Source organism: Triturus cristatus, chromosome 2_2 (genome assembly GCF_964204655.1).
Source record: "Triturus cristatus chromosome 2_2, aTriCri1.1, whole genome shotgun sequence".
In the NCBI taxonomy this organism is placed as follows: domain Eukaryota; kingdom Metazoa; phylum Chordata; class Amphibia; order Caudata; family Salamandridae; genus Triturus; species Triturus cristatus.
Genome location: NC_140582.1, coordinates 469,724,040 through 469,742,440, shown reverse-complemented (window position 1 = coordinate 469,742,440; position 18,401 = coordinate 469,724,040). Strand labels below are relative to the sequence as shown.

At 52.1% G+C, this 18,401-nt stretch overlaps 1 protein-coding gene and 1 long non-coding RNA gene across 4 annotated transcripts in view; one reads left to right on the top strand and one right to left on the bottom strand.

Annotated features, from left to right (window-relative positions):
- Positions 1–18,401, bottom strand: part of ANXA5 (annexin A5) — a 980,312-nt gene that overhangs the window by 66,253 nt on the left and 895,658 nt on the right. For all 3 annotated transcript variants that reach the window (XM_085641572.1, XM_085641571.1, XM_085641573.1), the window contains exon 10: positions 16,970–17,065. In XM_085641572.1, coding sequence (XP_085497698.1) covers positions 16,970–17,065 — 96 coding nt within the window. The remainder of the gene's footprint in view (positions 1–16,969; positions 17,066–18,401) is intronic.
- Positions 1–18,401, top strand: part of LOC146862379 (uncharacterized) — a 357,116-nt gene that overhangs the window by 116,295 nt on the left and 222,420 nt on the right. The window lies entirely within an intron of this gene.

Genomic DNA, 18,401 nt, shown 5'->3' with positions numbered 1-18,401 from the left:
GCATATTTTACTGTCTGCTGCCTTGTGGTCAGGGTACAAACAGTAAATACAATCCTTATGTTTGTCCTCCACATACAACCTCTTCTTAGCACAAGTTGCACAGGCTTTAAAAAGAGCTTTCTTTTCCTTGTCAGACATTTTGATCCTAACTCAAAGCAAGTCTTGAAGAAAAACTGGAGTACAAACTGTAGATTTAAGGATAATAGGAAAAAACTGAGCAGAGCTCAGTGGAGAATCTGAGGTTCGGAGCTTCTCTCAGGAGGGTTCTAAGGAGTGAAACTAATCTGACTGGTTGTTCATTTTTTTTGGTCTCTTTTACAAAAAGAGGTTGATAGGTTGCAAAACAAGAATGGGCCTAGGCCTAGGTTGTGTTTTGGTAATGGTTTCTATTGCTAGTTTGTGTATACCTGGGACTCCCATTCAGACAACGGGGAATGATACAAGCATGGGAATCTATGAAAGATCCAATTACTGGAGTAAGTGTAAGCTAGCCCACATTGCTGTTGGTGCAGAGGGTAACAAACCAGGTTCTGAACGGAAGCATCTAGGATGTAGGATTTTGTTATTACGGTAGACAACAAATAGCTTCCATTTTTGATGCATAGCAAGCTCTAGTAGTAGGTTTTCATGCTTCCTTCAGAATAGTCAAAGTCTGGTGGCAAATTTAAATATCCAAACTCTATGACCTAAGGAGACAAATCGCTAAGTTGAGCTCCTTGGGATTTGGCGGTTTGATTTCTCCATGGTTCTGAGTGATGACTGGAGGCGAGATGTAGCTTTTGATGTGGGACTACTGAGAGCTCTAACAGGGTGGTGTACCACGGTTGACATGCCCATGTGGGAGCTACCAAAATCAGCGTTGTTTGCCCGAGTTTCTGAACCAGAAACGAAAAGGTGGGAGAGGCAGAATGCCTGAAAAATTCATCCATAGGGCATTGCCTTTGGATAAAGGGTGTGGGAACCTGGAGGCGAAGTTTGGGCATTGTGTGTGGTCTGCTTTGGCGAAGATATATTTGTGGATATCCCCATTGTTGGAAGTATGGAAGGAAAACTTGAGGATTAAGTTCTCACTCGTGTATTTGCGGTCTCCTTCTGCTGAGGTCTGCAATTTGAGTGTTCACGCCTGGGAGGTGTACTGCCAGAAGGTGAATCTTGTGATGGATTACCCATTTCCAAATTGTTAGACAGTTGTGACAGTGTGCCCCCTACCCCCGTTTTTGTACATAGTACATCGCTGTCATTTTGTCCGTGTGGGCTAGGACAACTTTGTCTGAGATGAGACTGAAAAACTTTCCGCGTTAGAAATATAGCTAGAAGCTATAGATAGTTTATGTGGAGTAATTTGTGTTTGTCATCCCAGAGACCCTGAATTGTGTAATGGAGATGTGCACCTCAACCCGTGAGAGATGAATCTGCTGTTACTACGACTTGTGGAACAGTGTAGATGAAAGGCAGCCCTTTTGGTAATTTTGTGGGTTCCACCACTGCAGAGAGCGATGAGTGCGGCAGTCTACCAAATCTAGATCTGTTAACTGACCCTGTGACTGATTCCACTGACTCGGTAAGCATTCTTGTAGTGGACGCATATGTAGTCTTGCATGAGGCACTATTGCAATGCATGACACCATCTTTCCCAGTAGCCGCATGAAAGCCCTGGCTGAAGGTTTGTTTGGAACTGCAGCAATAGAGTTTAAATATTGGAAATTCTGGCTGCATTGGGGGAGGCTAGAGACGTGCTGTGAGAAGTTGGCCTGATGTATGATGTCACTAGTTCTAGTGTACACCTTATATCAGTCCAAATACCCTTATGGTGATTGGTTGTAAAGTCAACCTTATAGACCAGCTATCCTAGTGGTAGCATGGACAAGAGCAGTCTTAGGCTAAACTCTGAATGGCATGTGAAGCCAGCTGTGATACCATATATAATCCCTTGAATACCAAATGAAAGGACACCACAACAAATATAAATATATATATATATATATATATATATATATATATATATATATATATATATATATATATATATAAAATAAAGTGTATTTATTCTAAGCAAACCCTCAGCACTCTTTATGAGATTAGAGGTAAGTACACCACAGTCTTATTTAAGCATACATTAAGTCACACAGGTAAGTAATACAGTTAGGCCCTAGGGGCCACGCAAACCATATACTAAGTAAGTGGTATAACTACCACTGTCACGGAAATAGGATAGGCCTAGGCCTAGGGAATCGCTGGGGCTACACTACACTAGCAACAGTTAGGAAGTGGGAGGCCCACGGGATTCGTATGCAGAGTGGAAACACTCACGCGTAATGCGTAAAAGTCACTAGCAATAGTACAGTTCAGAAATAGATAGATTTAGGACACTTCCGGATTAGCTAGGAAGTTGAGACTTGAAACTTAGACACTAGGATAGTCACTATCCTGATGAGCACCGGAGTACCCAAGTTACCTAGCCCACAGGCTGCGGGTGCATAGGGTTGAAGTTGCGTCGGGTTTCGTCGTCGACTCCTATGGATGCCTGAAGAAAGATGCTGACAGGCAGTCAGTGAAGAGTGTCCGGTGGATCCCAAGGCTGGGATCAAGAAGAGAAGAGACCTGCAAGCAGAGGGGACAGAGTCAAGGTCACTAGCCAGTGACCACGTGGAACCAGGAAGGAACCAGACGATGTCGTGAAGAGTTGCAGGTGAAGGTGAAGCTTGTCGCTGTAGCCAGGAGGACCAGGAAGCGTCGAGGACGACCAGGACCAGGAGGCGAGCTGTCCCACGAAGGCTCTTGCTGTCGGCGGCGTCGAAGCTGGGCTAGGACTCACCAAGCCTTGGCAAGCGGAACCCACGAAGAACGGAGGACTTGCTTCAGGAGCAGACCAGGAAGGTCTGGGATGCTTCTTCTTTGCAGAGAAGCGGGAGCCAGTCTGGAGGAGCCAAACCAGCGCAGAAGATTTCAGGATGCGTCGTCACAAAGGCCACTAGCCAGCGGGCAAGCAACCGGACAGACGCGGCAAGCAGGAAAATGCTGAAGGGCCCCACGCAGGACTCGTTGAGTGTGGGGGGCTGGTCTTCGGTGCAGATGGTGCTTGGGGGTGGGGCTTCTCAATCCCCGGTGCACAACTTCGAGGGTGCCTCAGAAGCTGCGCTTGAAGATACTGGCCACTTTTCCCAGGTAGCCGGTCCCACGTCGCTCGTCGCCTCCACGGATCTCAGCTCTGCTGTAGATGTGGATCAGGGTCGGAGAAGTCTGGAAGTCAAGGCTCTGCAGTCGGTTCCTCGTAGAACGTGGGCAAAGCAAAGGGTAGTCTCTTGATGGTGCCTGTTTGCACAGGGTAGCCACTCCTTGGCCACAAGGGAGATTCTTCAGTCTTCTTCTTTCGTCGAATGTCGAAGGTCCAGAGTTTCTGTTCAAGATTGCAGGTTCAGGATAATCCAAAGTCTTGAGGCCCAACTCCCACTCTTATACTAATCTGGGGGGCTGGGATACCTGCTAGGTCACGCCTTATGGGTGGGACCTGGGAGGGGGTGGTTACACCCACTTCCCTTTGTCCAGTTTCGCGCCAGAGCTGGGGCTGGAGTGCCCCAGCACCGGTTTGAACTGGACTATGCAAGGAACACCTTGTGTGCCCCAGGCATGTCTCATTCCTTTCAGCCCACCCTGCCCCAATACACTAAAGGCTGTCTGGGGAGGTGCTAGCACCTCCCCAAGCAGGAAACCTATTGTCCAGGCCTCCCTGGCTGGGATCACTCCCAGCTGCAGGAGGTCAGACTTGTGTCGTGGCAGCAGCATCCATTTTGTGATGCTGAGGCTTTGGTCAGAGGTTACACAGCAAAGTAGGATTTTAACATGTCTCTCCCTCTAGAAGGGAGGAATAATATCCTCATCACCAGAAATGGTATGGGGGTATTATTCCAAAGTGTTAGACACCTTACACGACATGTTTTGATACAGCCCAACCATAGTTACCATAACCGTTTAAGATTATAAGGCACTTTAAGAGTATATGGTAGGCTATATCATAGAACAGCTATAAGGACATGGTTCCGAAAGCTGCAGACAGGCTCAGCTCATGCTAGAGCACCATCTCACATGTTACCAAGCACTCTGCCTCCAGGATTGTTAAGGCCTGCCATAGGAGTGACTGATAGGTACACATGTGTCTATATATAAGGGTAGATATAGGCATACTATATCTAAGCAAGGGGTGATTACACGACCTTGCCCCAGCTGAGTGATCAGCCAGTTGTGTCTGATTGGAAGGCCAGACCAGGGGTGGCATAATACATGCTGCAGCCCCTGGGAGGCCTAGGGTACACCTATGCCCTGGGTACCTAGGGTACACTGTACAGGGTCCAATAAGGTGATCCTTATCAATTGTGTATGTACCTAGGGTACATGGAGTCCATTTTAAGGAGAGAGCAGACAGCCTGAGACCCTGAATGGCAGGATCTAATGCCAACTAAGTCGAAAAACCAGCTAGACACTAGGCAAAAAGTTGGGGGTAACCATAGTCAGATATCCACCTTCCTACACGTGCGAGTGTTGAGAGTGGCTATGTTTGGAAAACGATAGGGGTCCCCTGCAAAAAAGATAAGCCTTGGCAGGGAAATACAATGATTGGAAAAAACAAAAAAGCACCAGGCTAAGTGCGAAGATGAAATGACACAAAGCGCAGTAACTCCAGAGACACAACAATAATCAATACGAGTGTATAACAAAAATTAATAACAATTAATATTTTTATTGAATGTTTTTTTATATTTGTTGCTTTCTTAATATGCACGATAAATACTTGTGTATACATGACTATTGATATTAAGTCAAGTAATAAATTTTGTTGTGGAAAACACATACATGAGATAGTCAATCAACAATTATAAACATCACAAGAATGAATGACAAACAATTAGTAAGAAATCTATTCAAATAGCAAGAAAACACTGAACAAGTACACGAAAATATAGACGAAACAAATATAAAAAAAGAACATTCAATAAAAATATTAATTGTTATTAATTTTTGTTATACACTCGTATTGATTATTGTTGTCTCTCTGGAGTTACTGCGCTTTGTGTCACCCAGGAGGAAAAAGAACCATCCCAACTCCAGGGAGAAGAGGTAGAACCAGAGGCAGAGTCCGCTGTACGAAAACACAGCCCTAGAGGACAGCTGAACAGGCATTAGCCGCTAGGCAGCAGACAAGGCAGGAACAGCTCCACAGCCAAGAAGCGCAGGCGGAAGAAGAAAGGCACAGGTGCGCAAAACCCCAGCAGAACGAGAGGCAGGGGCACAAGGGAACACACCAAGGGCCACGGCAGTGGACCAGAATGAGCAGGCATGCGCAGCCGGCAGCAGGCAAGACCGTGGAGCAGTGCACCCAGAACAAGCCAGGCGCAGGCAGAGGCCAGGGAAAGTCAGAACAAGCCCCAAAGGAGAATCGTACTATAGACACACACCAAACCACGAAGAGAAGCGGTACCAGCCAGAAGAGAAGTGACACGGAGGATGGACCCAAGCCGTCAACCAGAACACAGGAAAGCCAGGAGAAACCGAGCTCCCCTGGAACACCAGACAGAGGACCAGGCCGAAACGCCAGACAGAAAAGCGGAAACGCCACAACACAGCACCGCAGACAGGTCGAGTGACGTAGCGAACACCGAGAATGACAGAACCTGGAGCAGCGCAAGCTGCGTCTGTACAAGACAAAAGAGACCGCACCAGGCAGGGAACTCGAAAAAGAGGCGACCATACCATCCCAGCGCAAGACACAGCTACGCAATAGCTACAAGTACCCCACATAGAGTATGATATGTCCCAAGAAAACATGGGAACACCTCTTAGGGAAAAATCCCGCAGCAGAGGACAAGAACATAAGGACCTGCAGATAGAACCACAGACTGCTTGCCATTCAGCCAAACAAAAAACATACAGACGGCCCAACCAGAGGACACATACCGGGATCAAGGAACCACAAAAGGCAAAAGGGCTGTACCAGCATCCAACAGCACACAAAGGGGTCAACCCAAGTACCCCGAAGGCACGCAAACCCACACAGAAGGTCTAATTGAACCACTAGACCCCCGAAAAAAAGGGGGGTGGGATAACGTCTCCAATAAAGCAGCAGAGGACCGACAAGCTAGACTACGGAGGGGGAGGACGACGGAGCCCCGCAAGGAGCTGCTGAATGGCGGCATCCGCATGAGAGTTAAGCAAAAGCACCCCATCAAAGGGCAGATCAACCAGACGCTCCCTAACGTTCTCAGGGAAAACGCTATCCTTCAGCCAAGCATGGCAACGGAGAGCTACTGAACTAGCCATAGTGCGGCCGAGAGCATCAGAAACGCCCAGGGCCGAACGAAGAATAAACTCGGCCAACTCCCGGCCATCCACCACGTGGCGCCACAGATCAGCGCAGACACCTTCCTGAGAGGCAGAAGGGACTCCACAGAATCCCACAAGCTGGAAGTAGCACTGGCCAACACACAACGTGTTGGGCGCTCGCAAAGCAGCACTAGAGGAAGCGAAGAGGATACTCCCCCATGAATCGAACCACGAGGCCTCCCAGGACCGAGGAAACACCACCAAAGGTAAGGAAGGGAAAGCAGTCTGCAGAAGAGGGCCCTGGGTAGAAGGGTGGAAAGAAAGGCAGACTGGATCATGCGGAGCAGGACGGTGGCGGTGGAGAAGCGACTGGGGCACCGGATCCCCCGTGGCAGGAAGCCCCCAGGCCCCCAGAAGAGAATTATGGAGCGAAGCTTCGAAGGGAAGAAGCAGCTCCCGTCCACCAGAGCCCTGATGGAGAACCTCAAGCAAATGGTCCGTAGGGAATGGGGTGGCGGGGTCACCCATGTGCAAAATGCCAGCAGCCGTGAATATGGCCCAGGCAAAGGCTGCACTCGCCTCCGTGGGGCGTCGTGGGGAGAAAGCAATTCCTCCGTGGGTGACGGCTGTAAACTAAGCCAGCCATCCCAGAGTCCAGCTGGAGGAAGAAACAGCCAGCCCCGGAACAGTGGAAGATGTACGGACGAGTGGGGGACCTGAGGTGCCTCCAGGGAAGGCTGTGGCTGCAGGGACAGTTAAGAGTCCTCCCTGGAAGACGCCGGGGTAAAAGCCACGACGTGGCGACCCGTCTCTGGGAAAGAAGAGACAAAAAGCGGACAGACTTCCAGAGAGGAGGCGGCCTCAGGAGACGAGTCAACGACCCGGCGCCGGCTCAGCGCCATGGAGTCCCCCACAGGCATCGGCGCGGCGGCGTCCGGCACCGGAGGAGACACCGAGATGACCTCCTTCACCCCTTGCGCCTCAGGAGAATGGGGCGGAGCCGGCTCCGGGTCAGCGAAAGAACGGCGCTGACTTGACCTCCGAAGCAGCCGCCTGTGTGGAGAGACGAGAGGGACCTGGGGACGCGCTCCGGCCCGAGCCGACAGCCGTTGACACCTGAGCGGCGTCAGCTCGGCTTCAGGCAAAGCCGCCGCCTGCCCAGTAGACCGAGGGGATGCCAGGACGAGCCACGACCTCCTGCAACACCACAGGGACCACCTCGGGGGTTTGCGGCGAGGCAGAGGCGCCTTGGGCCGAAAGGGGGGAACCCCGCATGGCCGCACCCAGACACGACACCTCCAACACCTGAAGCCAAACCCGTCGGCGCAGGGGCCGGAGCTGCTGGCGACGCCGCAGAAGGCTCCACACATGGCAAAGGATCCGCGGACATCCCAGCAAGAGGAGGGGCAGAGCCGCAGCATAGGCCTCCATTTGGGCCATGGTCGCCCCGGTGCCGAGAAACGGCAGGTAGGGTGGCGACGAATGAGGCCGCATGTCCCGCAGAGAACCCCGCGCCCTCCGCAGAGCAAGGACCAACGCCCTAGGGGCTTCGGTGACGGACGATGTCGGAAGCGAAAGCCGCGATTCTTGGACCCTTTCGCGGGGGACGGACGCGAAGATGACACCGATCTGGACAACCTGGCTGAAAAAAGCTGCATCGGGCGCTCCCGCCAGGACTTAGGCTTCAGATGCTGGCAAGCGTCGCAGTCCGTGGAATCATGGTGCTCCCCCAAACACCACATGCAAATAGGATGAGGGTCCGTCACCGACATCTGACACGCACAAGACGAGCACGCCTTAAAGTCCGAAGGCATTCCCACAACGCAAAGCGTGAAAAAGAAGGTCTGAAAACAGGCAGGGACATGATCCGGATCCGCGTAGCACGCAGAAAAGAAGGTAACTGATGTCAGTGCGCCGGGGTGGGGCTTATGTGACTTCGCTGACGTCACGTCCGCGGACGTAGTCAGGGCAGAGTTGCGTGGTACCACCCCCCGGTGCGCAGGGATGCTGGGGCAAAGAACGTTTTTCGGGTCCAGTCTCACGCCTGGGGATAATTCTACATTAAGGAATCTGCGGCTAGTAGTCCCTATCAGATTAGTCTGTCAAATCGAAGTGGAATGTTTGGGGGAGGGGCGGTGGGGAGAGAAGAGTGTGGGACTGTCACTGTTAGGGGTATTACACAGTGTGGCACCTTTACCCCTACCTTTGGAATGGTTTCCTCTATATCCTTCTCTATAGAAACCTCTAAAGGGAAAGGATTGATTGTTGCCTTTATAAGAGGAAGCATTTGGGTCTGAGGATGTTGTTTTGGACCCTGCTCTATAAAGCGGGGAAAGGTGCCTCTATTGGATGGGGACTGGGGCACTCCCATGGATTTTGTCACTTCGGTGTCCTTTGTTATCTCTAAGGACTGGTCGACTACACGACCAAACAGGTGCTCCTTGTCAAAGGGGGTGTTTAAAATGGACTGTTGAACTTCAGGCTTAAACCCGGAGAGCCTAAGCCATGCATGCATTCTAAGGAGAATGATGGTATTGAGCTCCCAAACTGCGGTGTCAGTTGCATCTAAAGCACATCTGATTGAGGAGTTCGAGATGAGTTTCCCTTCAACTAACTGCTGTGCCTCAGTTGTGTGTTCATCTAGGAGATATTGGAGCAGTTGCTCCATCTCATCGCAGTGTGCCTTATCGCAGCTAGATAGTAGCCCCTGTGTGTTTGCGATGCGCCAGTGGTTGAACAGCTACTCTTTTTCCTGAGTAATCTCCAAGTTTAGATTCCTTGTCTGGTGGAGGTGCATCCCCAGAGGTTTGTGAATTAGCTCTTTTGCGAGCATTGGACACTACGAGGGAGTCGAGAGATAACTGTCCTTTGATAAATACAGGATCTGATGGTGATGGTTTATTTTTTTAACTACTCGAAGTTAAAATACTAGCTCAGACAGGGTCTTTAAAGGCATCATCTGCATGCCTCATCATGCCTTTAAGCATAGGGAGTGTTTGACTTGACCTGTGTGTGGACTCTAGTGTTTCAAATAAAAGAACAAGTTACTTACCTTCGGTAACGATGTATCTGTAAGAAACATTAGTTGGTTAGATTCCTCACCTTCGAATATCCCCAGGCGTCAGACTGGATCCGGAAGATTTTTCGTCAGCAATACCCCTTGCGCGTCGCTAGGCGTCGTCTGCGGCTCCGCGTCCGTCGTCGGCGTCGTGCGCCGGAATGACGTCGTCTGAGTACTTAGACGCCGCCCTCGCGCGCTGACGTCAGTTCTTGTACATAGCTTTCCGCGCCAGGAACGCAGAGCCATGCAAAGACCGACACTGGTGCCAAAAATAAAATCTAGGGGCCTGAAAAGGATAACCTTAACCCTAGATGTCAGTTCGCAGAACGGGGAGGATGGGTGGGTCGGTGAGGAATCTAACTAACTAATGTTTCTTACAGATACATCGTTACCGAAGCTAAGTAACTTGTTCATCTGAAAGAAACACGTTAGTTAGATTCCTCACCTTAGAATAGATACCCAAGCAATACCATCCCCGGTGGTGGGTCTGCAAACCAAGATCACACCAGAAAGTCCTGGAGGACAGAACGGCCAAAGAAGCCATCCCTCCGGACTTGGCTGTCAAGGCAATAGTGCCTGGCAAACGTGTGTAACGAAGCCCACGTCGCCGCCTGACAAATGTCCTGCAAAGGGACTCCCCGTCCCAAAGCAGTAGTAGCCGCTGTGGCCCGAGTAGAATGGGCGCACAGCCCAACAGGAGGGTCCTTTTTTGCCAAGGAATAGCAAATTTTGATACACAAAACGACCCACCGAGAGATGGTCCGTTTGTGCACAGCTTTCCCCTTCTTAGCGCCCACGTACCCAACAAAAAGCTGGTCGTCCACCCGGAACTGTTTTGTGCGGTCCAGATAAAAGGAGAGCGCACGTTTTGGGTCCAGACGGTGGAGCCTCTCTTCCTCTTTGGAAGGATGCGGAGGCGGAAAGAAGGTGGGCAAGGTGACAGACTGCCCAAGGTGAAATGGAGTCACCACTTTAGGAAGAAAGGAGGGACGAGGCCGAAGGACAACCTTGTCCGGATGAACAGACAGAAAAGGAGGCATTGAAGATAAAGCCTGGAGCTCACTCACCCGTCTAGCCGAGGTGATGGCTACCAGAAAAGCAGTCTTAAGAGTCAGAAGACGAAGAGGACAATTGTGAAGAGGCTCGAAGGGAGCGCACATCAGGAATGTCAAGACCAGATTCAAGTCCCACTGAGGCATTACAAAGGGACAGGAGGGAACGTGTGAGTAATGCCTTTTAGAAAGCGTGTAACCACAGGGGACTTGAAAAGAGAAGGCTGATCAGGAAGCCACAAGAAGGCGGAGATGGCAGCAAGATAACCTTTCAGGGTGCCCAGGGCAGAGCCCTGCCGGGCCAGAGAAAGAAGAAAGAGGAGAACCTCAGAAAGAGGGGCGGAAAGGGGATCCACAGCCTTTGCTGTGCACCATGCCACAAATTTGTTCCACCGGCAGGCGTATACCGTCTTTGTGGAGGGACGCCTGGCTGCCAGAATGATATCACAGACTTCAGGAGGCAAGTCAAATGGCATCAACTGCCGCCGCTCAATCTCCACGCATGGAGGTGGAGGCTGGACAGGTTCGGGTAGAGGACCGTCCCCTGCTGCTGCGACAGAAGATCCTCCCGAAGGGGCAGACGTATCGGGGGATCGGTCAACATACTGAGTAGCTCGGGATACCAGTATCTTCGTGCCCAATCCGGAGCCACCAAGATGACTTGGGCCCGGTCGTGCCTGATCTACTTCAGCACTCTGGGCAGAAGTGGTATAGGCGGAAAGGCGTACAACAGACCGAAACTCCACTCGTGACGAAAAGCGTAGCCGAGCGAGTGCCGCCTTGGAAATTCCAACGCGCAGAACTGCTGACATTGCGCGTTCTCTTCGGTGGCGAATAGATCTAACCAAGGCTCTCCCCACTGCTGAAAGAGACCTTGCGCCACTTCGGAGTTCAGACGCCATTCGTGATCCATCATGCACCGGCGGCTGAGTTCGTCCGCTCTGGCGTTCAGAGAGCCCGCCAGATGTTGAACCACTAGGGTGACGCCCTGGTGTTCCAGCCACGTCCAGAGGCGCAGAGCCTCCTGACAAAGGGTCCACGACCCCACCCCGCCCGGTTTGTTGCAATACCACATGGCGGTGGTGTTGTCCGTGAACACCTGCACGACACTGCCCCTGACAGAGGGAAGGAAGGATTTCAGTGCAAGTCGGATCGCTCTCAACTCCAACAGGTTGATGTGGAGACGAGACTCCGCCGGAGACCAGAGGCCTCTGATCTCTGCCTCTCCCATATGGCCACCCCATCCCAGGAGGGACGCATCCGTCACTACGACATGCTCCGGTTGGGGAAGGGAGAGGCTCCTGCCCATGACCCAATCGCGGTCCGTGAGCCACCACTGCAACTGTTGTGCAGTGCCCTCCGAGATCAAGACATGGTCGGACAGGTTGCCGTGATGCTGGGCCCACTGAAACTTCAGGTCCCACTGCAGAGCCCGCATGCGCCGCCTGGCGTGATGCACTAGTAGGATGCAGGAGGCCATCAGCCCCAGAAGCCGCAACACTAGCCTGACCGAAACCCGGGATAGAGGCCGAAAGATGGGAATCAGGGCCCGTATATCCCGGACCCGCTGTTCCGGTGGATAGACCCGGAACTGCGCCGAATCGAGAACCGCTCCGATGAAGAGGAGCTTCTGAGAGGGACTCAGGTGTGACTTCGGCACGTTGATGGAAAATCCCAGCAAATGCAGGAGATCCGCCGTAGTCTGGAGGTGGGAGACGACTGCCTGGGGCGAGCCCGCCTTCAACAACCAGTCGTCGAGATAGGGGAAGACTGGAACCCCTGATCTGCGCAGATGAGCTGCGACCACCGCCATCACTTTCGTGAACACCCGAGGGGCACTGGTGAGGCCGAAGGGGAGCACGGTAAACTGAAAATGCTCTTGGCCCACCGTGAACCGCAGGTAACGCCGGTGGGCCGGCAGGACGGGGATATGGAAATATGCGTCCTGCAAGTCCAATGCTACCATCCAGTCTCCGGGGTCTAGGGCAGCTAGAACCTGAGCCAAGGTTAACATCTTGAACCTTTCCTTTCGGAGGAAGGCATTGACGTTCCAGAGGTCCAAGATGGGGCGTAGGCCCCCTTTGCCCTTCTTGGGAACCAGAAAGTAGTGGGAATAACAACCACGACCTACTTCTGGACTCGGAACGCACTCAACAGCCCCCTTGGCCAAGAGGGCCGAAACTTCCTCGCGGAGAAGATTCAAATGATCCCCCGAGATACGGTGGTGCTGCGGTGGCATGGCTGGAGGGGTCGTCTCGAAGGGGAGGGAGTAGCCCCTTCGGACGATTTGCAGCACCCACCTGTCCGATGTAATGGACCGCCAGTGGAGCAGGTGATGGCGAACTCTGCCGCCCACTGGCGTGGAATGGGCCTGAAAGCGCGGACTAGGAAGGCTTTGAGGCGGATGCTGCCGGGGTGGATGTGGGCTGACCACGTCGTCCTCCAGATCCGCCACGGCGGAAACCACGTCCGCGACCGCGCGCAGGTTGGTTCTGCGGCTGGTGGCTTGGCGTACGTGAGGAGGCGCCCCTTCCTTGGCCACGAAAGGGGCGAAAAGCGGAGGTGTGCGCCCGCGGAGCCGAGAGGCCCAAGGACTTGGCCGTAGCCCGGGAGTCCTTAAAGCGGTTCAGAGCACTGTCCGCCTTCTCACCAAACAGGCGAGTGCCATCAAAGGGCATGTCCATGAGGGTGTTCTGGACATCCCCGGAAAATGACGTGGACCGCATCCAGGCGTGGCGGCGGAGCGCCACCGTGGTGGAAATCGCCCTACCCAGCGAGTCCGTGGTGTCAAGCCCACATCGTATGGCGTGCCGTGCTGCATCCCTCCCATCGGCCAAAGCCTGGGTAAGACGTGTCCGGACCTCCTCCGGACACAGGGGCAGCACGTCCTCCACCGTATCCCACAGAGAATGGGAATAACGGTCCAAGAGACAGGCGGTGTTCAAAGACCGCAGGCCCAAACTAAGGGACGAGAACAGTTTCTTGCCAAGCTGCTCGAGTCTCTTGGAATCCCGGTCCGGCGGAGCGGTCGGGAAGGAGGATTGGGAGGTAGAGGCCTGGATAACCAGACTCTCGGGGGTGGGGTGTTGGGACAGGAAACTGGGGTCGCCCGGAGCAGGGCGGTGGCGCCTGGCAACGTTCCTATCCACAGGAGGAACTGTGGAGGGCTTGGACCAGGTGCCCTGCAGAACGTCAGTGAGGGCCTCATTGAACGGCAGCAGAGGCTCAGTGGAGCTTGCTGCGGTTTGAAGCACCTCAGTGAGGATGTTAGTCCTCACAGCCACGGCAGGCAGCTCGAGCCCAAGGGCTGCGGCCGCCTTGCGCAGCACCACAGAAAATGCTGCACCCTCCTCCGAAGCCACAGTCGGAGGAGAAGTGAATCCAGTGTCCGGCGAGGTGTCCAGCCCACTGGCCTCCCCCAGTTCATCTGCCCAGTCCTGTGAAAGCTGCGACTGAACAGCCATAGGTTCCTCGAACCCCTCCCAGTCGCCCCCGTCTTCCGATTCCTGATAAACAGGAGAAATGATCGGAGCCGGACTGTAGAGATGATAGGTCTCAAGCGGCGCCGGACACGGCGTCTGTCGACGTCGTTGCGGCGCCGGGTCCGGAATAGGGCTAAACTGGGGTTGGACGCCGTCCGGAGTCGGCGCCGGAGGCGTCGGCGGCGCCGGAGGTGTAGGCGTCGGCGCCGGTGACGGCGTCGGTGGTTCAGTCGTCGGCGCCGGTGGAGGAGTGATTAGGTCAACCGGCGTCGACGGGGGCCCAGGCATGGGCCCCGCGGGGACCTGCGGCATCGGGACCGGAGTCGTCGACGGCGCCGGGGCCGGAGCCGCCGGCAGGCAAGGTCGCCCAGTCGAGTCCGCGGGGCCCGAAGGCGCACCAGCGGGCGTCGACGGCGGGGCCAGGCTCCTCATGGCCGAGAGGAAGGCACTGACCTCCGCCGGCGTCGCGTCAGTCCCAGGGACCGGAGGGTATGGAGACTTGCGCGGCGCCCGTGGCTCCGACGGAGCCGCGGGGGTGGACCCACCCGGACCCTCGGCCGAGTCGCGCGACCGGCGAGGGGAGTCCGAAGAGCGATGTCGCCTCTTGGACTTCTTAGAGCGTTTGGACTTACCCGACGACTTGGAGCCCGACGATCGATGGTGGCGTCGGCTAGGGCTCCGCGAGCGATCCTTGGACCTCCTCCTGGACCGGGATCGCGCACGACGCGGAGCCGAGTGGCGAAGCTCGAGAAGCTTGCGGGACCGCTCCCGCAGAGCCTTCGAAGTCAGGGCCTGGCAATCGGAGCACGACTCCGCGTCGTGGTCGGGGCCTAAACAGTAGAGGCACCGGCGGTGGTGATCGGTCACCGACATCAGTCGATGGCAATCCTCGCAAGCCTTGAACCCAGGCATCCTACCGGCACCAGATGTCGACAGACAAGGATCAAAAGTGATCAAAAAAGATTTAGTCAAAAAAGACTAAAAAGGGGTAGCTCTCCCGGATCTGCGCTTACTGGCGCGGAAAAAAGAAGAACTGACGTCAGCGCGCGAGGGCGGCATCTAAGTACTCCGACGACGTCATTCCGGCGCACGACGCCGACGACGGACGCGGAGCCGCAGACGACACCTAGCGACGCGCAAGGGGTATTGCTGACGAAAAATCTTCAGGATCCAGTCTGACGCCTGGGGATATTCTAAGGTGAGGAATCTAACTAACGTGTTTCTTTCAGATATTCTTCTTCTAATGTCTCTTCATGTAAGGCCACCCCGCGATACTCTGCTGGTAGTTAGCCATATTATCGTCTGGTAGTGATGGCTTTGCAGGGTAAATGTCTGGATCATTGTCTACTGGAGGCTGGAGGGTCAATGGTGTAATCATTCCATGGGTCTACAGGCAAATGAACATCATCCTCTCCATGATCCCTATCTTGATCTGTATGTGGAGATCCCAGAGGTGTTATATGTAAGGGATCTTCAATTATTAACTGTGGAGAAGATGGTGGAGGAGGGGAGGGTTGTGGGGCAGGATGAACAGGGCTGGTAGTCCGGTCCTCCTTTAGAGAAATCTTATTGGCAGTGTCCTCTAAAGGAGGTTTGTGTTTTGAGGGTGTTTCAGCAGAAATGTGTCATTTATCCGGATCCAATTTGGCCTTAAGAACGTCTAAAATTGGTTTCGGATGCTAGGAGACACGGTCTTTAGATTTCGGCGTCGAAATTGACTTGTGTTTGGTATTAGAAGGTTTCAGTTCCAAAGCGTGTTTTTGAGCAGAGGGTTTCGGCTCTGAAGAATCTTTTTGTTTCGGAGTGGAGTGTTTCGGCTTTGGACTAGATTTGTCCTTGGAGCCTGAAGGTTTCGGATCCGAAGGTAGCTTTGGTTGACTGTCCCGAGCCGGATGGCTTTATGGTTTGTTTCGGTGCTGAGCCGAGAGGCGAGGCGTCGGAAACATTGTCTCAGTGCCGACCTTGGCCAGAAAGCAGAGGTAGTGCCGTAGACTTGTGTTTTGGAAGAGGATTTAGGGGGCAAGGGGGTCTTAGGTACTCACGGCACCTTGTCCCGGGGGCACATCTTCGGACTCCAGATCAATCTCGAGCTCGGAATCTGGAACGGAGAAGACCTCTTCTTCTGCAGCAGACGCTTCGATATCCTCTTGCTCAGATTCTTCCCCGAAGATATCCAGAGTGTGTTAGTTGCTTTAACGTTGCATCTAACCTCGTCGAGCCTGACGATCGCGTAGTCTTGTTGGACCGAAACAATTTACAAGCGTCGCTTTCTTCCTTCTTGTGCTCCGGAGAGAAGCACAAGTTACAAACTTGATGTAAGTCGGTGCAAGGGTATTTGGCGTGGCACCGAGGACAGGACTGGAATGGAGTCAGTTGCATGAGCAGAAGGCTGGAGCAACGCGGCTAGGCCAGATGAACTCCCACGAGGTTTTTGATTGAAAATGGAGAATGCGTTTAATGATTCGATACGTGGAGAACAAAATAACGCATACGGAAACAATACTGCAGAGTAGAGTGCATTGCGCACGAGGGGAACCAGAAGAACAGTTTCGAACTAGAGCGCAGCAATATACGTCCGAACCCGATGGCAGAAAAAACAATCTAACAATGGAGTCGATGCCCATGTGCACTATCACCAAAAGGAGGAGTCACCTTACCTCGTGACTGGAAAGATTTTTTAGAAGAAAAACAACTTGCAAACATCCGAACCCAACACTAGGTGGCAACAGTATGCAAAGCATGTGCATCTACAACACACATGCCTCGAACAATGTTTTGCAAAACTCTTGCCCTTTGATGACAAGAGCAAAAGACTGCAATGAGTATTTACGAATCTTGGGGCATAAGAATGTACTCTAAGTGTAAGCAAAACAGATGTTGCCAATTTAAACTGCAGCGGCAAACCCTCAGCGGATCATGAAGTACTAACTAAAGAGGACCACCAGAGCAGCAATTCCAGTGACTGCAAGAGTTCGTATTTTCAGAAGAGCTACGCTTCCAACAGGAAAGTGAGACACTGAATTCCCTTCCAAACTTTTAAAAACTTTGGCACATCTTACCAACGGCAAGCAGCAGCTTCTCAAAATGTCCACCGGTCTCACTCTTAATGCTTTCTTCAATTTGATATCCAGATATTGTCATGTATTGATCAAACACTGAAAATAAAATATAAATCACATGTGATATCAGAGGCTCAATCGCACTCACAAAATAAACAAGCATTGGAAATGCATTAGGTCTCGCATTTGTTTGAGTTAGAGCTATTTGGCACTGTAAATTGCAATTCCCCCCTCCCCCCCCCCCCCCCCCTATGTGTTATGGAGTATGTATGCAGTGATATTATGTGGATTGTATTGTATTAGGTAGTTGTGGTATTATGTGGTGTGGATTTGTGCTGCAGAAATAGGTTGCATGGTGTGCTGTGGAATTATGTGGATAGTAATTAAATGGTATTAAGTGGACTGGAATTATGTAGAGTGAGATTGTGTGCTGTGGAGTTTGTGTAGAATGATGGTGTGTTGTACAGTGGCATGTTGTGGATTTGAATTATGTGGTGTGCGGTTAAATTTTGTGGCATGATGTCGAAATCTGTGGTGTGGATTAGGGCATGTGGAGTGTTGTGGAATTGTACTGAGTATTTGAAATAGGTTTGCTGTGGAATTATGTGGTGGGTATTGGAAATGTATGGAGTTGAATTGTGTGGCCTGGAACTGTGCTGCGTTGAGTGAAATTATGCTAATTGGAATTCTGTGTCATGGTGTGGAGAGCATTTATGTGGATTGCTGGTATGTGGCAGTGAGCATTTATGTGGGTTGGATTTATGTTGTATTGAGTGGAGTGCAACTATGCGGTGATGAGTGGTATTAAGTGAGTGCAATTATGTTGCGTGGTGTAGAATTCAGTAGCATTGAATTGTGAGGTGTGTGGAATTAAGAGGGGTGACTTGTAGTGGAGTGGAATTATGTGACATGGTGTAGGGTAGAATTATATGGTGTGGGATTGTTTGCCATGTTGCAAAGTTGAATTTTTTATTATGTGCGATGCCTATAGGTCTCGTATTTGTGAGACTTCAGCTACTGCCTTTGTAAATGACCATGTATTTTACCTGTGTGAGTGGATGTATGTGGTGTGGAGTGGAATTATGTGGGTTGGATTGGAATTGTTAGATGTGGATTTGCATAGCATGGAAATGTGTGGTGTGTAGTGGAAAGATGTGGCATGGTGTAGTGGAATGATGTGGATTGCAATTGTGTGGCTTTGAATGTACTGAATTATATGGGATTGTGCGTTGAAAAGACTGGAAGGGCTGGGGCAGTCAGTATTAGTGGAATTGCAAACCCTGCTTGGAATGCAACTCACTGCCACTGTATAAGGTGAAAACTATGGGGCTTTTTTGTAAAAGTAAAAAATTCCATGCTACCGCATCGGGCCATGTCAGTGACATGGAAAGTACAGCTCACTGCCACTGTAAATACGAAAAATATGGTGGCT